We start from the raw sequence: 20,512 nt of genomic DNA on the forward strand, positions 1-20,512 counted from the left end.
GCAATGCCTCTTGTCTGAGGGAACGGGCCAATAACTTCCTGCATTGATTAATGTGTGTGTAGTCTCTTGAAGCACAAAAAGCGCGATGACTCTTCCTTTCTTGGCCATACATTTGAACAGGAAATATAAAATTCAGCTGTTTCAATGGTGAAATATTTGATGTTATTGGATTGAAAAAGAAAATCAATGTACCGGTAAATCTCCAGACCAGAGAACTAAAATGGATTTTTTTCTTTTAACTCTTCGCATGCAGGGGAGGGGACGGGGAGCCTCTACCTCCCCTGCCTGTCCTGAGTGCAGTTCCCTGAACCACTGGTTTCAGAACCATTTATAAAATAAAATTATCTTTGTTTTTCTGCAAAAGCGACAATGTGGTAAATCTGATGAAAAAAAAAAAGGAAATCTTGTGATTACGTAATACATGTTATGTTGCCTACCAAGACTAATTAAAGCTGTAAAGCAAACTTTGAATTTGGGAATGCCTGCCAGCTGCCATATTCATTTAGGTTGAAGCAACAGAATGCAAATGTCAAGACAGAACAAAGAATTGTGCATCAAATAGTTTTTTTTATTGTTATAATTTTTATTATTATTATTTATCTTGCTCTGAATAGTAAAACAATAACTACTAAAGAACCCGGTGAAATATAACAGATACAATTATCAAAGTGGAAGAACTCAGCAACTATCAGATCAACAATTTTGGGGGCATACTGCACAAACCAGAAGTGAACAAGAATACACAGTACTTCATTCATTTACAGCTTCTAGTTTGTGGGACAGGTCCCAATTGTCAGGGTAAGCATGAAAACAAAATTGGAGCAGAAAAAAAAAAGCTGGCTCCTTTAAAATGACTTAATCCTTCAAGTTCAGCCACAAAAAAGGTTCACCACAGAGCACAACTTGAAAAGTAAAAAAGTAAATCACCTCACTAAAAAGAAACCCTTTTACAAAAAAAAAAAGCAGCTACTATCATACGAAGTGCACCACGACCACCGGGAGCGTCACTCAATGGAAACTTAAGAGAAGGCATTCATCTTAAAACACTGATTCCTTCTTCGATACAGACATGTTCATGAAGCTGCCGACCGCATCACGTGACAAAAAGACCCTTCTGTCTATTTAAAGACTTTGTTACAACAGTGAAGCATCTCTGAACACATTCAATGTAAGGAAGTTCCTCTACTAATCAATAACAACAGATTTCACGTTACTCTTTTAAACAGAGCAGACCATTTTACATCGTTTGAATTTTTTTTTTTTAAACTGTAACAGCTCATGATAAGATCAAGTGTATCCCTGATGAGAGGCGGTAAATACCAGTTGTCTGTGTACTCTTTACAAAAGTTATATAAGATGATTTAAGACAAAAGCTGCAGTTAATGATGAACAAATTCCATTTTGTTTGTTTTTGTTGAACAAAAGCAAGTCAGAAACTGTACAGAATACTAAAGAGATTTTATGCCAAGTAAGACAGCAATAAGGCTCTCAAACGCGCATGGGATGTCAATCGCAAAACCAATAACTCAATGGAGAGAGGCATAAAAAGAGAAATTGAATAGCAAGTTAGCCCTGACACATACAAACAAACTTCAAATGATTTATACCCTGGAGAGACTGAGCTAACTTAAATGTTTGTAAGATAAGATAAGATAAGAAAACCTTTATTAGTCTCGCAATGGAGAAATTCCCAATACACAGCAGCAAAGTTATGAAAGGAAGAAGTAGAACAACAAAATATAGGAGCTGCTGGAAAGGCAGTGATCTTTTAGTCGACATAAAAAAGTGGAAAAAGCCTGTAGGCCGTTGCATTAAGAACATGATTTAATCCAGGCATATGGAATGTTCTAAATGTACAGTTGATTAGAATGCTCTGTATTATGGTCACAGAAAAATTGTGAGAGATGTGAATTATTTTCAAAAGGAATGAACCACTGAGACAAGCACACTTTGTCATTTGCTACTTTCTTGTGTCATTTCCGGCCAGAAGATCTTCAACACATGCAAATTCACTTCAAATGTTTCTGAGGTCAGAATCATTTGGGGCATTAAGTGCATGTCTCATGATGCCAAGCTCAGCTTACCGCACCATGTGACGCTGTAGCCCACGTGCGGATGAGATCACAGGACTCGAGTGGGATTTCATACTAAGAGTACTGCATAAATAACAGCAAAACACACTTTAGCGGCTAAATGCTGTGTCTTAGCATGTGCGCCATGTTCGGTGAGGCAAATGCATTCACACAAAATTGTCCAGTTCATGGGTATTGTGATTACGCTTTCTTTGTATGATTACCTGCTAAATTCTCTTCGCCATTCTCAAAAACTGTGGTAGAAAACAGGTCGATAAAGGCCATGGGAATGTGATAGATTTCAAGTGCCGATATATGCTGGATTCCATGTACTGTGTGACAATGCAGCTGTGGCATGCAGAGGCACGGAGTTGAAGTCTTTTGTCGGCTTGTATTCTCTTACATGCTTACAATCTCGCTCAAAATGTCTTTAATATAAAATGATAGTATTGAGGCATTCACTATTTTCATAGAATTGAATCATCAAATGCAGTGAGGCGTGCAATCTGATAACTGCATATGCAAACATCCTTCTTGTGATATACGGTACATAAGGTAGCAACATTCCATGCAGCATATAGAAGCACTTTGTCTTAACTATTCAATAACTCCCTGTAAATAATACTGTTTGATGTTCATATTGTCTCTTTTCATTGAAAAGTAGGCATCTGCACATTTATTAGTTTATTCCATTGAGAAAAGATGTTCTTGGTTTTTTCCCCTACTAATGGATACTGTACATAGTTTTCATCGGGTAGAGACAATATAGTGACCACTTGGGTTACATGGCAGTAGAGAATGATTCTTCGCTCAATCACTCGTCAGACGACACCGACGCAATTAAATGCAGGCTAAAGTTTCTGCTCTGCGAAGAAAGCACATTCTCAAGTAAGCTTGATGCACATGCCCCCATCTTGAGAGAGAGCTTTGAAGTGAACCTGCCCTCCACTTTTCCCCCCCTACGCAATACGACAAAGTGATTTGATGAAGTCGCTTCACATTTACAGTACTGTACAAAAGCCGCCTCAAACAATTGTTGTTTTAATGACCTCTTTCACAACAATTGTGCCTTGTACAGTTAGCGAGGATTAACCCCCTCACCCCTGCAAAAAAAAAAAAAAAAAAAAAGAAGAAAACATACAAAAACGACTCCCAAAGAATTTCTAGAGCGACGGGTCAAGTGACCCATTAAATCTTGGTGAGACTGTATAAAGGTACTGATTGATTATCGTTACTCCTCACTACAAAGGAATTGACGGAACTGTCTTGAACCAGGAAGTAGCCTGTTGTCTAACGAGAGCGAGAGTTTTGTAGAGCACTGTGTGCCACATGAGCCGTCCAAGCATCCACACTGACCAAGAGTTCAGGTACGGTTATACTGTCATGCCAAGATTGCCTGTACTTAATGGCTTTACGACGCATAGGCAAATTTAATGATTGTAAACATTTTGAGGGTTCAGTATTCGAAGGTATAGGCTGTGTTGGAATATAAAACGTCGCTGTTTGGCAACAAGCAAGGAGAGGAAGGTTACGTGACATCTATAAGTAGAAGAGTGGAGACCTGAGGTATGAACACTGATCTTGTCATCCTTTCTCTGCGTATTAAATTAAACGAAATGATGATAGCGTAGGGCCCTAAAAACATAACTGTGCAGCCTCTCTGATGTTACTGCACTTTGTGTTATGACTAAATACAAAAGGAAACCAGTGATTCTGCGGCGCTAGTATAAGGCATCTATTTCTTCTAATACCAAGTAAGGAAAACAAAGGAAATGGCAAATGCAAAGGAGCTCCGTTCAACAAAATAATGATGAATCCTCTGAAGTGGAAGTGAAGGTCAGACAAATCAGGATTTGAGCCCAAGGAGTTTCTTATAGTGGGCCGTTTTCGACTAAAACCTGAAAAAAGCCATTTGTGTTGTTTTCACCATTCTTTTGAGAACATTACGAAAAGTAAAAATTGTGTCTCAAACTGTCAGATCATTGTTCACATGACATCATCAACACTGAAAAATTGCTAAGCTAATTTTTTACATTCTTAACAACAAGAGCAGATCATAGGAATAATTATGCATGTGCACGTATCGCTCAAAATCATGAGCTTGATAACAGCTCCAGTGAGGTGTGAGATGCGCTTTAAGACAAGTCATGCATGGTACTGTCCTGGCATGCCAAGAATAGTGCTGTGTGAATGGGGACAATTTTGTTGTCTTCATGTTTGAAGGAAAAACAAACAAAAAACTTTAATCAACCTGCAAAAGTACGCTAAAATCACAAGGGCTTATTTTTTAATACTCAAAGCCTGACAATCTCTCATTGGGAATTCCGAAAGAGTGTGAATATTTGGAGGTTAGACTAAACTGAATGAGATACTGGAAAAGCAACAGACCATAAGTGCGGGGAAGACATTCAGAGAAGTCCATCTACTGTTCTCCCATCTCAGCCAGATTGGAGCTGGAGGAAGGCAACGTAGAAGATTGAAGGTGATTCAAAGACGGAAGTGGGCCGGTAGCGGATCCCTGCTGCACACCGCTCGGAGACGGCTCAGGAAGAGTCAGGGTTTCTGGAGCTGACTTTTTGCGGGGCCGGTCCTTGGAGACCGAGAGGGAATCGGGCGCATCGGTGCACAGGGGAGTGGAGGGGGCGCTGGCGGGGCCGGTGAGGGAACAGGAGGACAGAGGGGTCTCGCTAATGGAGATCGACGGTGGGAACATCCCGATCTTCTGGTTGGTGGCTTCCTGGATTGTCCGCTCAAATTCTCTCACCTCATCCATTGTCATGTCTGGGTTGAGAAAAGAAGAATTGACAACAGTGAGGTGTTTGGTGAAAACTAAACTGAAAGAAGCTGAGTGAAAGTGGCACAAAACAAACCGACGGTAATATTTTGTTTCTTTTTGTATGATCTAACTGGATTTGGATGTTCTCAAGCAGAACACAAATATTTCTTTGTGAGGATAAAAACAAGTGGGGGACCATAAAGATCATCACAGATTAAGGGTTCAAAATGAGCAAAAAGTGGAACGATGGAGTGAAACAAAAAAACAAAAAACAAACACCAAAAAAAAAAAAAGAATGGAAAAGCCACATACGCTTGTTTTGTCATGGATGTCTATGGCATCCAGTGAAGATGGATTTGTTGTGGAATGCTCTGCCTGTTCATGGCAAACCTTAATGTTGGTTTGCTCATGCATTTTGCTCTCGTAATTCCGGACGTCATCCCAAGTCATATCTGGAAGAAGGAGGAAGGGAAGGAGCAAAACTGATAACTCCTCTCAAAAGGCACTCCGGTCAGGTAGTGGAAGGAAGGAGATGAAAGTGGCAAAAATGCATTGCGCAGAAAGCTTAACTAGAGGACTAATGTGTAAAAGGACAAGCATCCCAAGTAGAAGAGCCACACGGAAGATTTTCAAGATGCAGACAAAGCACAAAGCCCTGAGTCCAAGGATGAAAGCTGGGATGGGTGTGGTGATTCTCCAGCCAAAAGAAATCCATATGTTAAGATTAGCAGGGGCAGGGAGGGTAGGTGAGTGGAGAATGCACAAGCACTGCAGACTGAAGTGTTAAAAGTCATTCCAAAAGGATAAACTCAGTTCGGGAGGTGGAGGACGGGTAGCTGTATGGTTAACATGTGAGGGTTGCAGGTAAGGTAGAAAGTACATGCACATTAATAAACAATAACACTTCTGCAATATTCATAATAGATGTTTAAATATCTGCCTAGTCTCATACACGATATGGAAAAAAAAGTTTTGGGACCCAAAGCCATTACACCCTCAATACGTGCCATTAGTTTCTCCATGTGGACATAACAGCTTCCACACTTCCGGATAAATTGGTCAAAGATGATATTGCCAGATTCACAGTCATGCATAGAAGGAGTCAAAAAGGGTCTACCCTAAACTATACCCACAAAGTTGGAAGTATACAGTAGAACTCTTCAAAGTGTTTAAGAAGATGAAAGATTTATATTTATGGGAGACAAATGGGTCTTACTCAGGCCCTTGATTGATAACTAATAAAATCACATTTCAATTCAGTTACCGGTAAGTTTTTGCCACTAGAATGAGCAAGTACACTAATTGTGAATTCATGCACTTGTGTACTGGAATGTATGAGAAAATCCAGTCGCTCAGTAAGACCTTTAAAAGTGGCCGATACGGCCTCTGTATTATACCATGATTCACTGACCTACTCTCTTTTCCAATACTTTTGCCTATATTGTACGCATGAAATCTGTAAGCATTATCCTCATCATAGAAAAGATGACATTTTGGAGCCTGAAGGCCGACTGACCCACCAATCCATTCATCCACCCAAGCAAAGGCCTGCCTGTGTCCAAGCAGCAACACATCCCGTATCACCTGCAACACAGAAACAGTTTTGCTGAGGAATGTTGTGAAATATGCCCTCGTTAATCTTCAAATTTACAGACTTCAAAGTTGAAAAGCACGCGGGCATTTGCAGCATATGTACAATTACCTTACGTATGTTGTTTTGTTTGATACTTTGGATGGTAAGCAGATTACATTCTCATGCAGCCAAACTAGCATGTTTGAATATTTGTTTTAGCAATAATCACCGCCAATGAAGCTCTGTTTGTTCAACCTACTTCCTTGTTGGTGGAATGATTTCTAAACCTAATTTGACAAAATGTTGATTCTGACCTTATGCACAAACTGTTCCACACGTGTCTGCAGACCCCACACCTCAAACTTGACTGTGACCAGTTTGTACGAGCACATGATGGGATGCTGCGTGTCCCTCCATCCTTCCTGAAGCATGCCCCGCGACGTCTTCTCTGACTTGAAGTACCGCAGGTCCTGCATCGGTGCATTACAAACACGTTTGTTGCGATGAATACAACAGAGGGTGAGGCAGTCTGAGTGTGTTTCAAAATTATTTTTTAATGAGACTCAATGCAATGAGAGAGACTAGCAACACATCCTAGAGGGAGAGCACCATTAATGAACAGCTCATTGTTTGTATGGAGCGTTTAGCCCAGAGTTAGGGCAACTTTGGACTTAAATTGTAAATTGTAGAGTGACGCTTCAGTGTAAAGCTGCAAACAGTTTGAAAATTGCAAAACTCCCCCTTTAAAATATCGATTCATACATTAGGTCAGCAAAAAAAACAAAACAAAACAAAAAAAACCAAGTAATCACTTGTATTAAGACTGAGAAATGTCCATATCCACATTATCTGAAGAGTCATGTCAAATGTTTTAAATGTATAGTAGTCGATTAGAAGACTCTCCATTAGGCTCGAGGTTACCATGGGCCAAAAGATTTTGTTTCAGATAAAACTGGCCACTAAAAGTGAAAGGATGGATCATTTTCAAAATGTCAACTGTAATGAACCTGGTGAATATTTTTCATTTGTGACTAACACGATGTTTAACGGTTTTTTACCACTTTCTTGTGTAATTACCAACGACAAGATGCTGGTAACAGACACAACACAAGGAAAACGCCCACCTCACCTCTGACTCCTTGTAGTAGCGGTCAGGGATGTCGTCGTAAGCAATGTCGACAAAACACACTTCCCTCTCCTGGTCCTTCAACTCAGAGTCAAAGATCTATTTAAAACAAATACTTGAGTTGACCTCAGTGAATATGACGACAAAACAACTCAAAATTGCTTTCGAGAAAGGATCAAGGGTCTGACCTTTCAACGTTGCGTACGCACAAAACGAGGTCTGAAAGCTGCGCAAATTTTCAGATTTTGTACGTAGACTTTTAGTTTGTATTCTACGCACTGTTTGATACGTGAGACCCCAAGGCTGGACTGTGTGATCATATTGTCAACACCAGACATACCCGTTAGGGGGCAGTATGTCCACGTTTATTTCCGCACAATTACCTTCAGCGCTTCAATGACAGTGATGACACTGACACTGATGCGCCACAACAATAAAAATGCTGAACGATTCAGTGTAAAGTCAAATACAAGGGTCCTGCAATAAATTATTTATTCATGCAATAAATTATTTATTCATGGACTCTGCTCTTCACTACTATTTGTTATGAGCATAAGACCTTCCAATGGTCACCAAATAAATCACACGGTACTCTGTCACGATAAAGTAGGGGTTGGGTGGTGCGTATAAGTGGGAAGACTGTGTGTGTGTGTGTGTGTGTGTGTGTGTGTGTGTGTGTGTGTGTGTGTGTGTGTGTGTGTGTGTGTGTGTGTCTGTGTTGTGTGTGTGTCACTCAGTCTCCTTTCCGCAAATTAAAAATGCAATTTTCTAGGCAACTTGTCTGTCATTGGGCCAAACCTCTGTCCTACATGATGCCACACAATGCTTTTACCAATGTGTGATTCCACCACAAAAGAGGATAAGAAATACCAAGAAGGAGAAGTGTTCATATTCCCATAGAACCAGTAAAGGAATTTCTACCTGCAGTTCCTGGAACTTAAAGATTTCACTGAGAAACTCAGCAGTACAAACCCCACCCCAAAGGTTCAAGGACATTTCAAATCTATAACATGGGGTCTTCTTGTCCTTGTTCTTGTCTCCTCGGCCCCGGTAAATTACCCCAGAACAACATTTAGACAAACTGAAATACAAATTGGTTAGAAGAGGAAACCAGGCTATATGTGTCTTTAGCACAGTTTAGGAACAGTGTCGACATTATGCTGTACATCATCTTAATCTTTCAAGGAACAGCATTAATCCTTCAGTATACCTCGAGGGGGAGATTACAGCAGACTGTTAAATTTTTATACACACATACACGAGGGATACTCATGCCAACAAGTTCGGCAATTTCTTTGGCAGACTCAAATCCCACGGAAAGTGATCTTCAATAATAGAAATGGCTCATGCTGTGCCAAATCTTATGACATATAATGTTACGTACTTTAAATTCAGGGTGCACTTACATTATCATTGATGCCTTTGTTGTCCTCGTATTTCGTCTCTATGTGAATGGAGAACTTGGGAAGGAACGAGCACTGTAATAATGGGGGTGGGGGGATGGGAGGGGAGCAACAGACTGTATTTAAACATGTGCAAGTCGACTTAATTTGTTACTTTGCTCTATAATTCACATTGCTGTTTTACATTTGAACTCTGGTTTATGAATTATAACATTAAAGTGACTCGTAAGCTAAGCGGTGCTTTAAAACTTTATGGTACTGATGAGAAGAGATGCTGCAGAAGATGCTGTAACCTTAAGCTTGAATGCATTTTGGCACAGAGTCACTTGACAGAGTAAATTCAGCCTTCATGTGTCAACACTGACACATGCATGGCAAATTACTCCCACACTTAAATAAATATCAGGCATTCTGTCACTGTCTTGTCACGGTCTTATTTTCCATCCCATAAATGGCTGTGACTCATGGTGTTGACATTTCTCATCGACATAATAGACATCCAGAAGTAAGGAGAAGGCCAATATTACACCGTGATTTTTCAATGCTTCTATCAATTAATCACACTGCCCTCTTTGTTAACAGTGTCATTATTTCAATCAAGTATCACGTTATTTTGGAGGGGAAATGATAACTTCAAAGTAATGTTGTAGTAAAAGTTAGAAAATAGTGAGTCAGTCTTCTCCAAGGACATCTGTACTGTATGTTCGAGTTTAAGTTATTTGCAAGCATATTGAAGGTTGTGTAGAGGAAAAAAATATATTTTAATTGAATGCCGCTGATGTGTTTAGTTTCTAAAGACACACCTAACAAGCACGCACGCACGCGCTCTCTCTCTCTCTCTCTCTCTCTCTCTCTCTCTCTCTCTCTCTCTCTCTCTTTTTTTTTTTACATTCATGCACAAGTAAAAGATCCAATTTGATACATGTCCAAAAATGGTAGAAAATATACTTACTGTATATTCTACAGGGTGAAGAATACACATCGGGTCATGTCCAGAAATGCACAAAAACAAAAGAGAAAATTAAACACTCACAGCTTCCCAAATATCTTAAAATATGATAACCTGTAATTTGATAACATAAATGAATGAACAGTTTGCTGAATACATGTTCATATTTTAACGCTGCTTGCCAACTGAGGCCGAGGGAGGAACCCAGGCTGCACAAGTGTGACTTGTGGTGCCATCGCTGAGTCACCATCACTCTAGTCGTTGACTGTCAGCATGGCATTCAAGCGTGCACTGTCTGTTCTATGGGCTTTTCTCTTAAGGTACCTTGTGCACAGGTACTGTAGTTGGCAGCTTTATCGTAGCACTGGGGCATGCGCCGTATAAGCAGTGTGGCTCAATAAATGAATACTATAACTCGTAATCATGTCATGTCACCAAGGAGGGTTCTGTTTTTATTGGTGTGGGTTTGTCCATTTCCTAGTCTACTGTTTTATGTAAGGCAGCATGCTGTGGAGTTTAGATGTTCCCCTCTATGCTCGCGTGGGTTTTCTCCAGGTAGTCGTCTTCCGCCCACATTTCAAAAACGTTAGCCTAGTTGTGAATGTGAGCATAAATGGTTGTTTCTATATATGTGCCCTGCAGTTGACTGGCAACCAGTCCCCTGGTTGCCAGTCAACTCTCGCCAAATGTCAGCAAGAAATTCCAGCCCACACCGCCACTCAAGTACAACTACAAACATTTGAAGAACCCGTGCCGGTTTTCGTTTTGAGTGGCAATTTTCGGGTCGTTGAATATTTTCGTTCAGCAACAAACGCGTCCGAGAGATTTTGTCTGAAGGCGATTGAATTTCAACCAGGCATCTCAAACAGATGGGTGATAATAAATCTAATTTTGGGTGTGGCTGGAGCAAGGCAGCAAAGTTGGACTTTCTCAAAGTTCATATTCTTTGATTTCTGTAGAGGAGGCTGATTATTTTTGCATTCAGTCAAAACAAGACATTTTCAAACATTTGCTTTTATTTTGGAGAACAATGATCAACATTTCCCCCTATATTCTGACATGGTTTGGACTAAACCAAAAACTCAATGATCGTCAACTCATGGAAAAAAGTAATAATCAGTTTAATCTATTGCATAAATGAACTGTATTTGCAGTCACAATAGGAATAAGCTAAACTTGACATGTAGTTGAACCTGAAACCGAGAAGTGTAGCGCCTCTCATTAAACAATTGCCAAGAAGTCGCTCTCAGTTTCAAAAACGTTGGCGAGTACACCACACCCACTTCAGGGAAATTGTTGTTTATTTTGATTAATCGATGGAATAACTAACAGTATCATCAATTGTAAAATTATTTGATGGTGACAGCCCTAATTCAATATAACTCATTTTCCAGTAGCATATGTTTGTTTTATTTTCAAAGGTCACCGAATTAATAAAACACTGTCTAATTGCCATATATTAAATAAAAATTTATCCTGCAAAGGGAAGCATTTCAAGTGAGAGTTCGTATTGTTTGTGCAACAGCAGTCTGCACTTTCCCACTTTGAGTACCAAACACTGTCGCTTCCTGTAAGGTGAAACCAAAGGCTGTGTCATTGTTAAGTGTACACGCGGAAGTCACCTTCAAGACAGTAAAAGTCAAAGCAGATGCTGATGGTTGTAACATGCAAACCTGTGATGGTGTAAGGGTAATAGTTCCACGCCTTCTCGGTCACGTAAAAGATTTTCGGAACCACTGCTCGAGCCCAGCTGGGAAGTTTACTGCAGAGACAGAAAGCCATGAGGTGCTGCTGAAGCAGACTTAAGGCTCGAGTAGCTACTGTAATCAAAGCAGTCGTCTTATTCTACTGGCTGACAGCACAGATTCGTGGATTCCAGAATTGTGACTTCCAAAGTTGCTCGGAGACATGCACAGAGGTTTTTGCCAGCTCTGTGCAGTGTTTAGGTTCTTTTCAAAACACAAACAATCAGGCATAACAATGAAAATTCAAAGTGTAAAAGATTATTTTTTTGAAAATGGTTCCAAAAATCACTGACATAATTCAAAACTATAGACACGCAGAGGAAGACACGCAGAGGAAGACAACCATTCGCGCCGGCAGACCACTTTAAGTAATTACCCCACAAGTTTTTTGACTGCAGGAGGAAAACGTCTGAAAATAACAGTCAATTGTGCTGACTTTTAGAAGTTTATGGGCGACACTCTCAACTAAATTAACCCGCAGCGTGGTGGATTTGCTTGAGCTGTGGACTAAATACTCCACTGTTTATACACACACACACACACACATACACACACACATTAATACACACACACACACACACACACATACACACACACATTAATACACACACACACACACACACACACACTTCATTCTCACGAGATCTAATAGTGCAAGGGCTGTGTATGAAATACTGTAACTTAATGCTGACAAAGATTTTGTGTGCAATGCAGAGAGTTATAGAATAAAATAGATATACAGTATCATGCAAAACAAACAATGAAAGCTGCTTCGCAATAACAATCTGTATCCCCAGCGTTAACTCAAATCTGCTTCCACAAAAAAAAAAATAATAGAAAAGGGTTTTCTTTAGAGAAAATAGGAAAATAATGTGACTATTTCCTTTTGGAAGAAATGTCCCTTTTGTCAAAAAAAAAACACCAACAACAACAACAAAACATGTACCCCTATGTTAACTTTTTCAAAGTTCTACAATTTACCAACATAAAATAAGCCATGAAACTGTCTGGCTCAATGAGTTCACAAGGGCCATACTGTCTCCAGGTCTCGCATGGTCGTTTTTTTTAAGCAAAGTTGTACAGGTGAGGCAAGGCGATCGTGGCAAAATATTTGGGGCAAGTTCCAAAAAGTGGGCATTATCTGTTGTACTGGATCTAACTAAATTTGCACATGACTATATAGTGGCTAATGTCGCAAATGTACCATGCTTCCATCTGCACTTCTCTGAATGACAAGGACACCGACTGTGAATCAAAAGTCATACGAAATTAATGCATAAAATGTAGTGCATGTATTGGGTATTTCTCCCTCGCGCCAGACACTCCGCCTACACCTTCAGCTGTTGATTTCCCCCATTATTGTGGTTTACTCTGTTAAATATGTCTGCCAGGAACTGGGAGGCAAAGCCAGCAAGTGGGGAGAGTGGATTTTACTGCTTAACTCATATCCCACAAACGCAATATTCATCAGAATGCCATGTTTAGACTAGTGGAGGTGCGGACAACATAGTATTGTAAAGACAATTTTGGAGTTGACTTCCCCTCTAACACACAAGGACTACTCCATTTCAGAAAGATTTGGAATCTGTCCATCAGCATTGTTCAACATTTGGCATCATTGACTTATTTACATTTAAAGTGTATTTACTTTGTCTTTATTTTTACGTATTGTGCTATTGGAAGTAATTTCCATTGAAAATAATATTGGATGGAAGTAGATGAATGGAAACGACTCCTTGAGCTTTTACTTTGCTCCTGCAGGGTAGCACTGTGCCGAGTCAGCATGAATGGTCCGCCTGCATGGTGAATGCTGACACAGGTGATTGTGCTCCGATCAGTCGCCGGCAACGTCTCTGTCCATCTCTTTTCTCTCCTCTCTCCTGCTGTTGTTCTCTCCTTTTCCATCATATACGGTACTTGACTGGTTTAATGCATGTTAAACTTTACGGATTAAACTGTATCACAGAGTAGATCACTGTCTTTTTGTTTATCCTCTGTAATTACCTGCACAACAGGGATTTTTTTTGTTTGCAGGATTGTGCAAAAAACAATTTATCCAAATACTGCACACAACAGTGTGATTGTGTGCGACGCATCCAGTCTCTCGGCATAAGTTGGAAGGCACTGTCTTCCGATTGGTCGATGGTGAAGAACGACATAGGACATGTCATACTATGCGGCAAGACGAAAAAAAATTCTGCCTTGCCAGACTTTCGTCGTCGTGGTCGTGAAGCGTCCTGGAGTGTATATTAGAGTGAGTGACACTAGTTCAGAAAAATATATGTATCACACATATCAGGGAAAACACATTGAGGATCAAGGACTTCTGAAAACAGTAATACACAAGTGACAACCAACGGTGAAAGAAATACGCTGTCATTTTTTTCTACACGACAACTGCAAGTGAGTTATGAGGGGTGGAAGCAACTGACCTGTTGAGGTAGACCCGTTTTTCTGTGAACTGCCCCTGGCCGTGCATGGGGTCCTCAAAAGGTTCGTTCTGGACAACTTCCACACCTTCCCCTCGGTCGCTCTGCTCATGGCTGTGTTTGCTGATCATGTAAAGCTGCCCAATACGGTACTGGAAGATGGAAAAAGAAAAATGTTACCGGGAAACACTGCAACATGTCTTGGTATGGTTGGTCTCAAACAGATAGAACAGAAAATATGTGTTGTTTGATGGCTAATGACTGGCGGGCTACTGTCGAGCAAAACAAGGCACTGGTGTTACTGGTTGTCATGGACAGACCAAAAGCCTGCAGAAAGGCGGAGGAACAACAACAAGCAAAGCAGCATCTGACATACCACATGGGACACTTTCACTGCGTCTGAAGCTGCTACAGTAAAATCAGAGTCCGCCCACCTCTTCGTCCATCGCAGGATTATCATGCATACTTTTAGGAGTGAGAATAAGGATGACTGTCTCCTCATAATTTCAAGACCGATTTTATTTATTTGCAGAAACATTTCATCCACTTGAAGGTCACCCAATGTTTGAATTGCTCAGTTTCAACCATGTTTTTCTCAAATGATTCGTCAGGTAATCATCTACAAATGTTTTAGTTTTATCTGATATAATAATGTGAAGATTTTTATCTCCAGTATACTGTGTGGAATTTGACCATTCTCCCTTTCGACTGGGAGCCAAGACCGAAATTAGGACAAGCGGTATAGAATACGGACGGATTGATTTGTTTTCAGTCACATGCTTTAAAGCAGCAAGGGCTGGAGGCCTGAAGATGGAAATTTAAAGCCAGCACACTCCCACTGCTGCTCTCTTTCTCTCTGACCTTTACCTGGCATGTAGCTGTGCTGGGAAATGCTGTCAGAGGGGAAAGACTACGCAGTCATCTGAAATACATTTAAATACGTGCCAACTCAGCACCCGCCTCGGTTTCATATCACTCAAGCAATTTATTCACAGTTTCGGACAAAGATCAAGACAACAAACGCCTTCAGGTCCAGCCGGCCATCGGATGATGACGAGAAATGTTGCAGAATCAAGCAAACACTGCAGCTTACTCGAGCGTTGGCTGCGGTATTACCCAAGTGTACAAATGAAACATCCACTTTTCACTTTTACAAAGCCCCACAAAAACAATGAAGGCGTTTCTAAAAGCAGCTGTGGCAAGAGTGACCGTGCCAACCACAGAGCAACAGTGAATAATGTAGTCGAGCTTGACTCTCTCTTCTTCAGGCCACATAAGAAATGAGGGATTGAAGGACGCTGATGCAGAGGACGAATTAAGGGTGAGAACACAGAGCAGAGTTGGCGAAACAAAAATAGCATGACATCAGCCCCATTTCATCAAGACCTCAGCAGTTCCTGCTGGTTATCGATTCAGATTTCCAAAATCGATTCCATTCACCGTTCACTTTGATTGATGTTCGATTCTGTCAAGGATGTCACGTACCAATATTACTTTCATACAGAAGACATTCTCAGAAGAAGCAATGCTACAAACAGTCAAAGCTTCTTGGTCTATTGGTGCATAAGTAAAAATATGAATATTGACATTAAGAATTGAACCCAAACTAGTAACAAGAATCATGTATGCCTTATTGAACATGACCTGATCAAAACAATAAATAATCATTTAAATCAATTTCAACCACAAGGTAGGCTGTGTAAATAAAGTGGTGAAAACACATTATGGCTCATGACATTCACATTCCTATGACTGTCTTACAACGTTTCAGTTTACTGCTGTCTTTGTGTTCCTTTAAAAAAAAATAATAATAATCTGCCTTCAAGCTTGGTGCCGCTAATTTCAAGCGCTTCGGCCATCTTGTTATGATATGCTACGCTCGCGTTGTGACGAGAGCTTGTGTGAGGCAAGAAGTCACATTAATTTATTGGGGACAAGATGTATTAAAAGGATTGATTTATGGTAAGAATCGATATCGGGCTATAAAAAGGAAAATGGATTTGATTTGGTGAATTGATTTTTTTAAACCCAGCCCTTCTCCCTGGCGACATCAACTAAAAATTACGAGGAGCCGCGCACAGTACATTCATCATGATTATTTGAACAGCGTGATGGCCACACATGCGATGAAAAATTACACAACAGCAAATGGAAGCTTGTGTAAACTGATTGAACAGCTCCTTTGTTTACAGCCACTCAAGTAAAACAGGCAATCAGTCGCGGGAATAATGCAATAATTAAGTACTCCTAGTTTGTTCTTATCTGGGATCTTCACAAAATAATCATGTCGCAGTCCAACATCAAAGAGGCCTGTTTTCCTTGACCTTATTTGTCTAACAAGCCACTCAGATTTTTTATTTTGTCCTTAAATGAATGAAGTGGGTTGTTATCATGACACACCACAGCACCAAATACATTGAAAAAACACACAAGTGCTCCAGAACGGCTGGTAATATTGGATACGTTTTTTTTTTTAAATTCTTTTTTTTTTTTTTTTTAATCAGAGAAATTGGAGTTTGAACATCACTAGTCAATCTGACAATCAAGGGTTCTTTTATTGTTTTGGCTAATGCTAAATGCTATCATGGGTGACAGTTCAACAGCTGTAAACAAGTCAATGCACTCATCATTATCCAACCATTTTGGTCCGTGTTGGGAGCTATTGGAAGCTGGCTGCGCCGTTTACCTCGCGCCGGTCCAGTCCTACATTGCAACATTGGAATTATGCCACGAGAAAAACTCATCTGTCTCATTTCACGTCTAGCTCTTTTTCTATGTAACTGCACTGAGCTTTGTCCCGCCTGTGAGAATGCACCGAAATCTCAGAGGCCTTGAACACATTAACAGAAATGCTGTTTCACATCTTAAGAGGGCTTAAAAGGGTCAATGGGCTTGAGAGGTTGCCCATATTGTTGGCAGAGAAACACACAAATATAATTTGATTTGTTAAGATGCATCAATCAATATGTGGTGTATCCGTCTCTCTCATGCTACACCCTCCATTATATAGAAATTCATCGAGACAGCATCAGTTTTAAGTCCAACATGTCCAGAGACGGTTTGCCCGCAGTGATGTAATGGCTTCACTTATGTCTTTCCATAATAAAGCAAGAACTCCTTTGTTTTCTCATTATAGGTGTCACAATATGGTCGACAAATGAACTCATCAGGTTGTATTGCCATTAATTAAGTTTAGCTTTCTATGTCAAACACATCTTACTGAAGCAATATTGTACTTAATAATATAATTATAATAGCATATTTGCTGCCAGTTTGAGACACCATTTTGCTGATGGTCATAAAATCTGTAATCTGAATTGTAACTTGTGGCGGGGGGGGAGCGGGACCTTTCTTGTGTTATTTTAATTGCATATTTCTGTTTGGGAACAACAGGTGGTTCTGTAGGGCTCCTCCTACAGCGGCACACCTGTTGGTCATCATGTCATTAGTAAGTTCTCTGTTAAAAGGACTCCCGGCCCAACTACTCAGTGTCGGGTCATTGTTTCTGTTGGTTCGTGTTTGTTCCTTGCTGTCATGTTTTTTTTTTTTTTTGTATTGCTTTCACCTTGTTTTTGCATCTGCCATAGGTTTTTGTTGGTTACTTTGGATTCTTGTTGTTTCCACGTCTTTGTTCTGGATTTAGGTTTCCTCAGTGTTTTGTTAATACAGTTTGTCAAGTTCACCCTGTTCTTCCCTCCTGCCTGCTTTTTGGGGTCCTCCGCCACCACGTTTGTGCCAGTGGAAGATTTAAAAATTGCAACAGCAGTGACACTAACAGCATAAAAATAACACTGGGCTCAGTATAGTAACCAAGTTACTTTTTAAAATCAAGTAATCAGTGAAGCAGTAGTTACTTTTTCAATGTAACTGGCAAACTGTTCAGAAGTGGAAAAAAAAAGGGAAACAATATCATGGCTTCTTCCGTGACTCATGAAATACATGGTGATAGACAGATACCATCAAGTATCTTCTATAAATATGAGTAAAATATGTTCCCAAAATTGAAGGGGGATAAAAATGACAGTTTCGGCTCATAATGCAAACTGAGAGTACTGGGGTGGAAGGCAGACAAACAGACATTGCGGTACGAATACCATGTGGCCCCAAGTAGGAAATAAAATGTGTAGTTCAAATAAAAATAGGAGAAAATTAATTATATTAAGTGAAGTGTCTATTTTTGTGTTGAGCCGATGTCTGCCACTCACAGATGCCTTTATATGGTTCTCTATTCCAATAAAGGAAAAATTTTACCCAACATAAAAAAAGGAGGCTTTGATAATGAGAAGGGCACTCAATTGGCTTGTTCAGAGAGAGGTGATGCATTAGAGGCTCTTGTCGAAATTTGAATCATGCAAACCTTCAGTAGCAAGTCCTAAAATAAAACCATGGAAAGGTGAAATTTGCATGAAACATCTCCATGAACAGCACTTACTGGCCACGTAGTGAAAGACTTGGTAAGTAAAAAAAACATATATATATTGCAAGCATTTTCTTGTTACTTATCCCCTTATTATATTAGTGTAAATGGTATTAGTTGTGCAGACTCCTTTGCACAATCTCATTAGAGGTGTCGCATGGAGTTGTTATCATTTATTTGAACAAAACTAAGACACACACTCACACACGCAACATCAGTGGCATACTCGCAAGTGCTGTTGCATTACCAATAAACATGATGTTGCACTTGTCAATTTGAATTTAACCTCCCGTTGCACCATTTGATTTATTTATTCATGTATAACTTTCAAGTTTTTCATGACTGTTCGAATACTGCTTAAAATGACTTGTAATGAAAGGCAATTCTCTGGGATCTTTTTTCAATTACGGTACAATGTATTCATAATTTAATATAGACCACCCAATAAAATGCAAAAACAAGAATATAATAAATAAAACACAAATATCCAGAGGCCAAATAAATACCAAAAAAATGGAGAGGCCCCACCAAAGGTGCTCGCCAACAGCACTGTGTAGAATGAGCAACAGTTATACCGATGCATTTACTCGTCAGAATAATTTGGCCTGGAAAGGAGAGGAATGAAGGTCAGTCGCAGGAAGACGGAGTACATGTGTGTGAATGAGAGGGACCCAAGTACAAGAGTGAGGTCACAGGGAGAAGAGATAAAGAAGGTGGAGCATTTTAAGTACTTGGGGTCAACTGTCCGAAGCAATGGAGATTGCGGAAAAGAGCTGAAGAAGCGTGTACAGGTAGGCTGGAACGGCTGGAGAAAAGTATCAGGTGTGATGTCCGATACAAGCGTTTCAGCTCAGATGAAAGAAAAGGTGTCTAAAACAGCGGTGAGACCAGCCAAGCTGTTTGGACTGGAGACAGTGCCACTGAAGAAAAGACAGGAGACAGAACTGGAGGTAGCAGAGATGAAGATTTTGAGGTTTTCTTCGGGAGTGACCAGGTTGGATAGGACCAGGAATGACTACATCAGAGGGACAACTCATGTTCGAGGTTTTGGAGAGAAAATCAGAGAGGCTAGACTGAGATGGTTTGGACATGTCCAAAGGAAAGCGGGTGAACATATTGGGAGAAGGATGCTGATTCTTGAACTGCCAGGCAGGAGGCCGAGAGGAAGACCAAAGAGGAGGTTTATGGCTGTAGTGAAAGCGAGCATGAAGGTAGCTAGTGTGAGAGAAGAGGATGCACAAAACACGGGTAGATGGAGGCAACGGATTCGCTGTGGCGACCCCTGAAGGGAAAAACGGAAAGGAAAAGAAGAAGATACATTTATATCTTACTTAAGTATTTCTGTTCAGGATGTGTTTGGGTTTTTTTTTTGTTTGTTTTTTTATTTTTGTATGATGAAGGTGCAAGGTTCTACGAATTTTCTTGTCGGTTACATGGATGTTCATTGCAGATGCTTTTATTTCAATGTAGTGATTATCGCATAATCACTACAGTGTTGCATTGCTATTGTTGGCAAAATATCACAATAACATCCTTTGGAAGCAGCAATTTGGAAGTTGCAGTTCCCCTTTTTTCGATGTAAATGACATTTTAAAAAATGTAAAGAAATACAAACCAAATAATGAATAAATGCTCTCACTGCAACTCCATGATAAAGGTTGGCTTGTGTAACGCAGCTTTGGAGCCTTTCCCCCAATCATTAATCAGACGCTTAAATAATCCCGTACGGCTGTTGGCACTGTGATGGACCCCCATCCCTTTGCACTTTCATTACCTGCCACGGCACACACACAAAGATGCCAACGCACACACACTTTCTGTGCACATTTAATCAACTGGGCAAGTGTACCGTGCGCTGGATAGCCCTCTCTTGATAAAATTATTCTTGAGCTGTAAGCCTATGAGTCAATAGGGGCACCAGGAGCGTAATTAGTAGGAGCACACATGACAGGAGGATGGAGCAGAAAGAAAGGGTAGAACGAAAACTGCAGCAAAGATTGTGCACGAGTACTTGATGGTGAT

The 20,512-nt window shown here is 40.3% G+C and overlaps 1 protein-coding gene and 1 long non-coding RNA gene across 4 annotated transcripts in view; one reads left to right on the forward strand and one right to left on the reverse strand.

The window, feature by feature from the left end:
• The first annotated feature begins 1,488 nt into the window (after positions 1 to 1,488).
• LOC109519797 (uncharacterized) lies at positions 1,489 to 1,946 on the forward strand. The gene is made up of 2 exons (XR_002169032.1): positions 1,489 to 1,637; positions 1,762 to 1,946. It is a non-coding gene; the product is annotated as an uncharacterized LOC109519797 (long non-coding RNA).
• A 1,095-nt stretch (positions 1,947 to 3,041) lies between these two features.
• LOC109519796 (phosphatidylinositol transfer protein cytoplasmic 1) overlaps positions 3,042 to 20,512 on the reverse strand; it is a 42,123-nt gene continuing 24,652 nt past the window's right edge. For 2 of the 3 annotated variants that reach the window (XM_019876531.1, XM_019876530.1), the window contains 8 exons: positions 14,077 to 14,225; positions 11,573 to 11,661; positions 9,903 to 9,910; positions 8,954 to 9,025; positions 7,551 to 7,646; positions 6,736 to 6,891; positions 6,369 to 6,432; positions 3,042 to 4,853 (listed from right to left, as the gene is read on the reverse strand). In XM_019876531.1, the coding sequence (XP_019732090.1) occupies positions 4,495 to 4,853; positions 6,369 to 6,432; positions 6,736 to 6,891; positions 7,551 to 7,646; positions 8,954 to 9,025; positions 9,903 to 9,910; positions 11,573 to 11,661; positions 14,077 to 14,204 (972 nt within the window). In that variant the 5' untranslated portion in view covers positions 14,205 to 14,225 and the 3' untranslated portion in view covers positions 3,042 to 4,494. Of the gene's footprint in view, positions 4,854 to 5,160; positions 5,301 to 6,368; positions 6,433 to 6,735; positions 6,892 to 7,550; positions 7,647 to 8,953; positions 9,026 to 9,902; positions 9,911 to 11,572; positions 11,662 to 14,076; positions 14,226 to 20,512 lie in introns of all 3 variants that reach the window. The other variant, XM_019876532.1, reaches the window with a different exon arrangement.

The sequence above is a fragment of the Hippocampus comes genome, unplaced genomic scaffold (genome assembly GCF_001891065.2).
Source record: "Hippocampus comes isolate QL1 unplaced genomic scaffold, H_comes_QL1_v1.1 scaffold51, whole genome shotgun sequence".
Classification (NCBI taxonomy): Eukaryota; Metazoa; Chordata; class Actinopteri; order Syngnathiformes; family Syngnathidae; genus Hippocampus; species Hippocampus comes.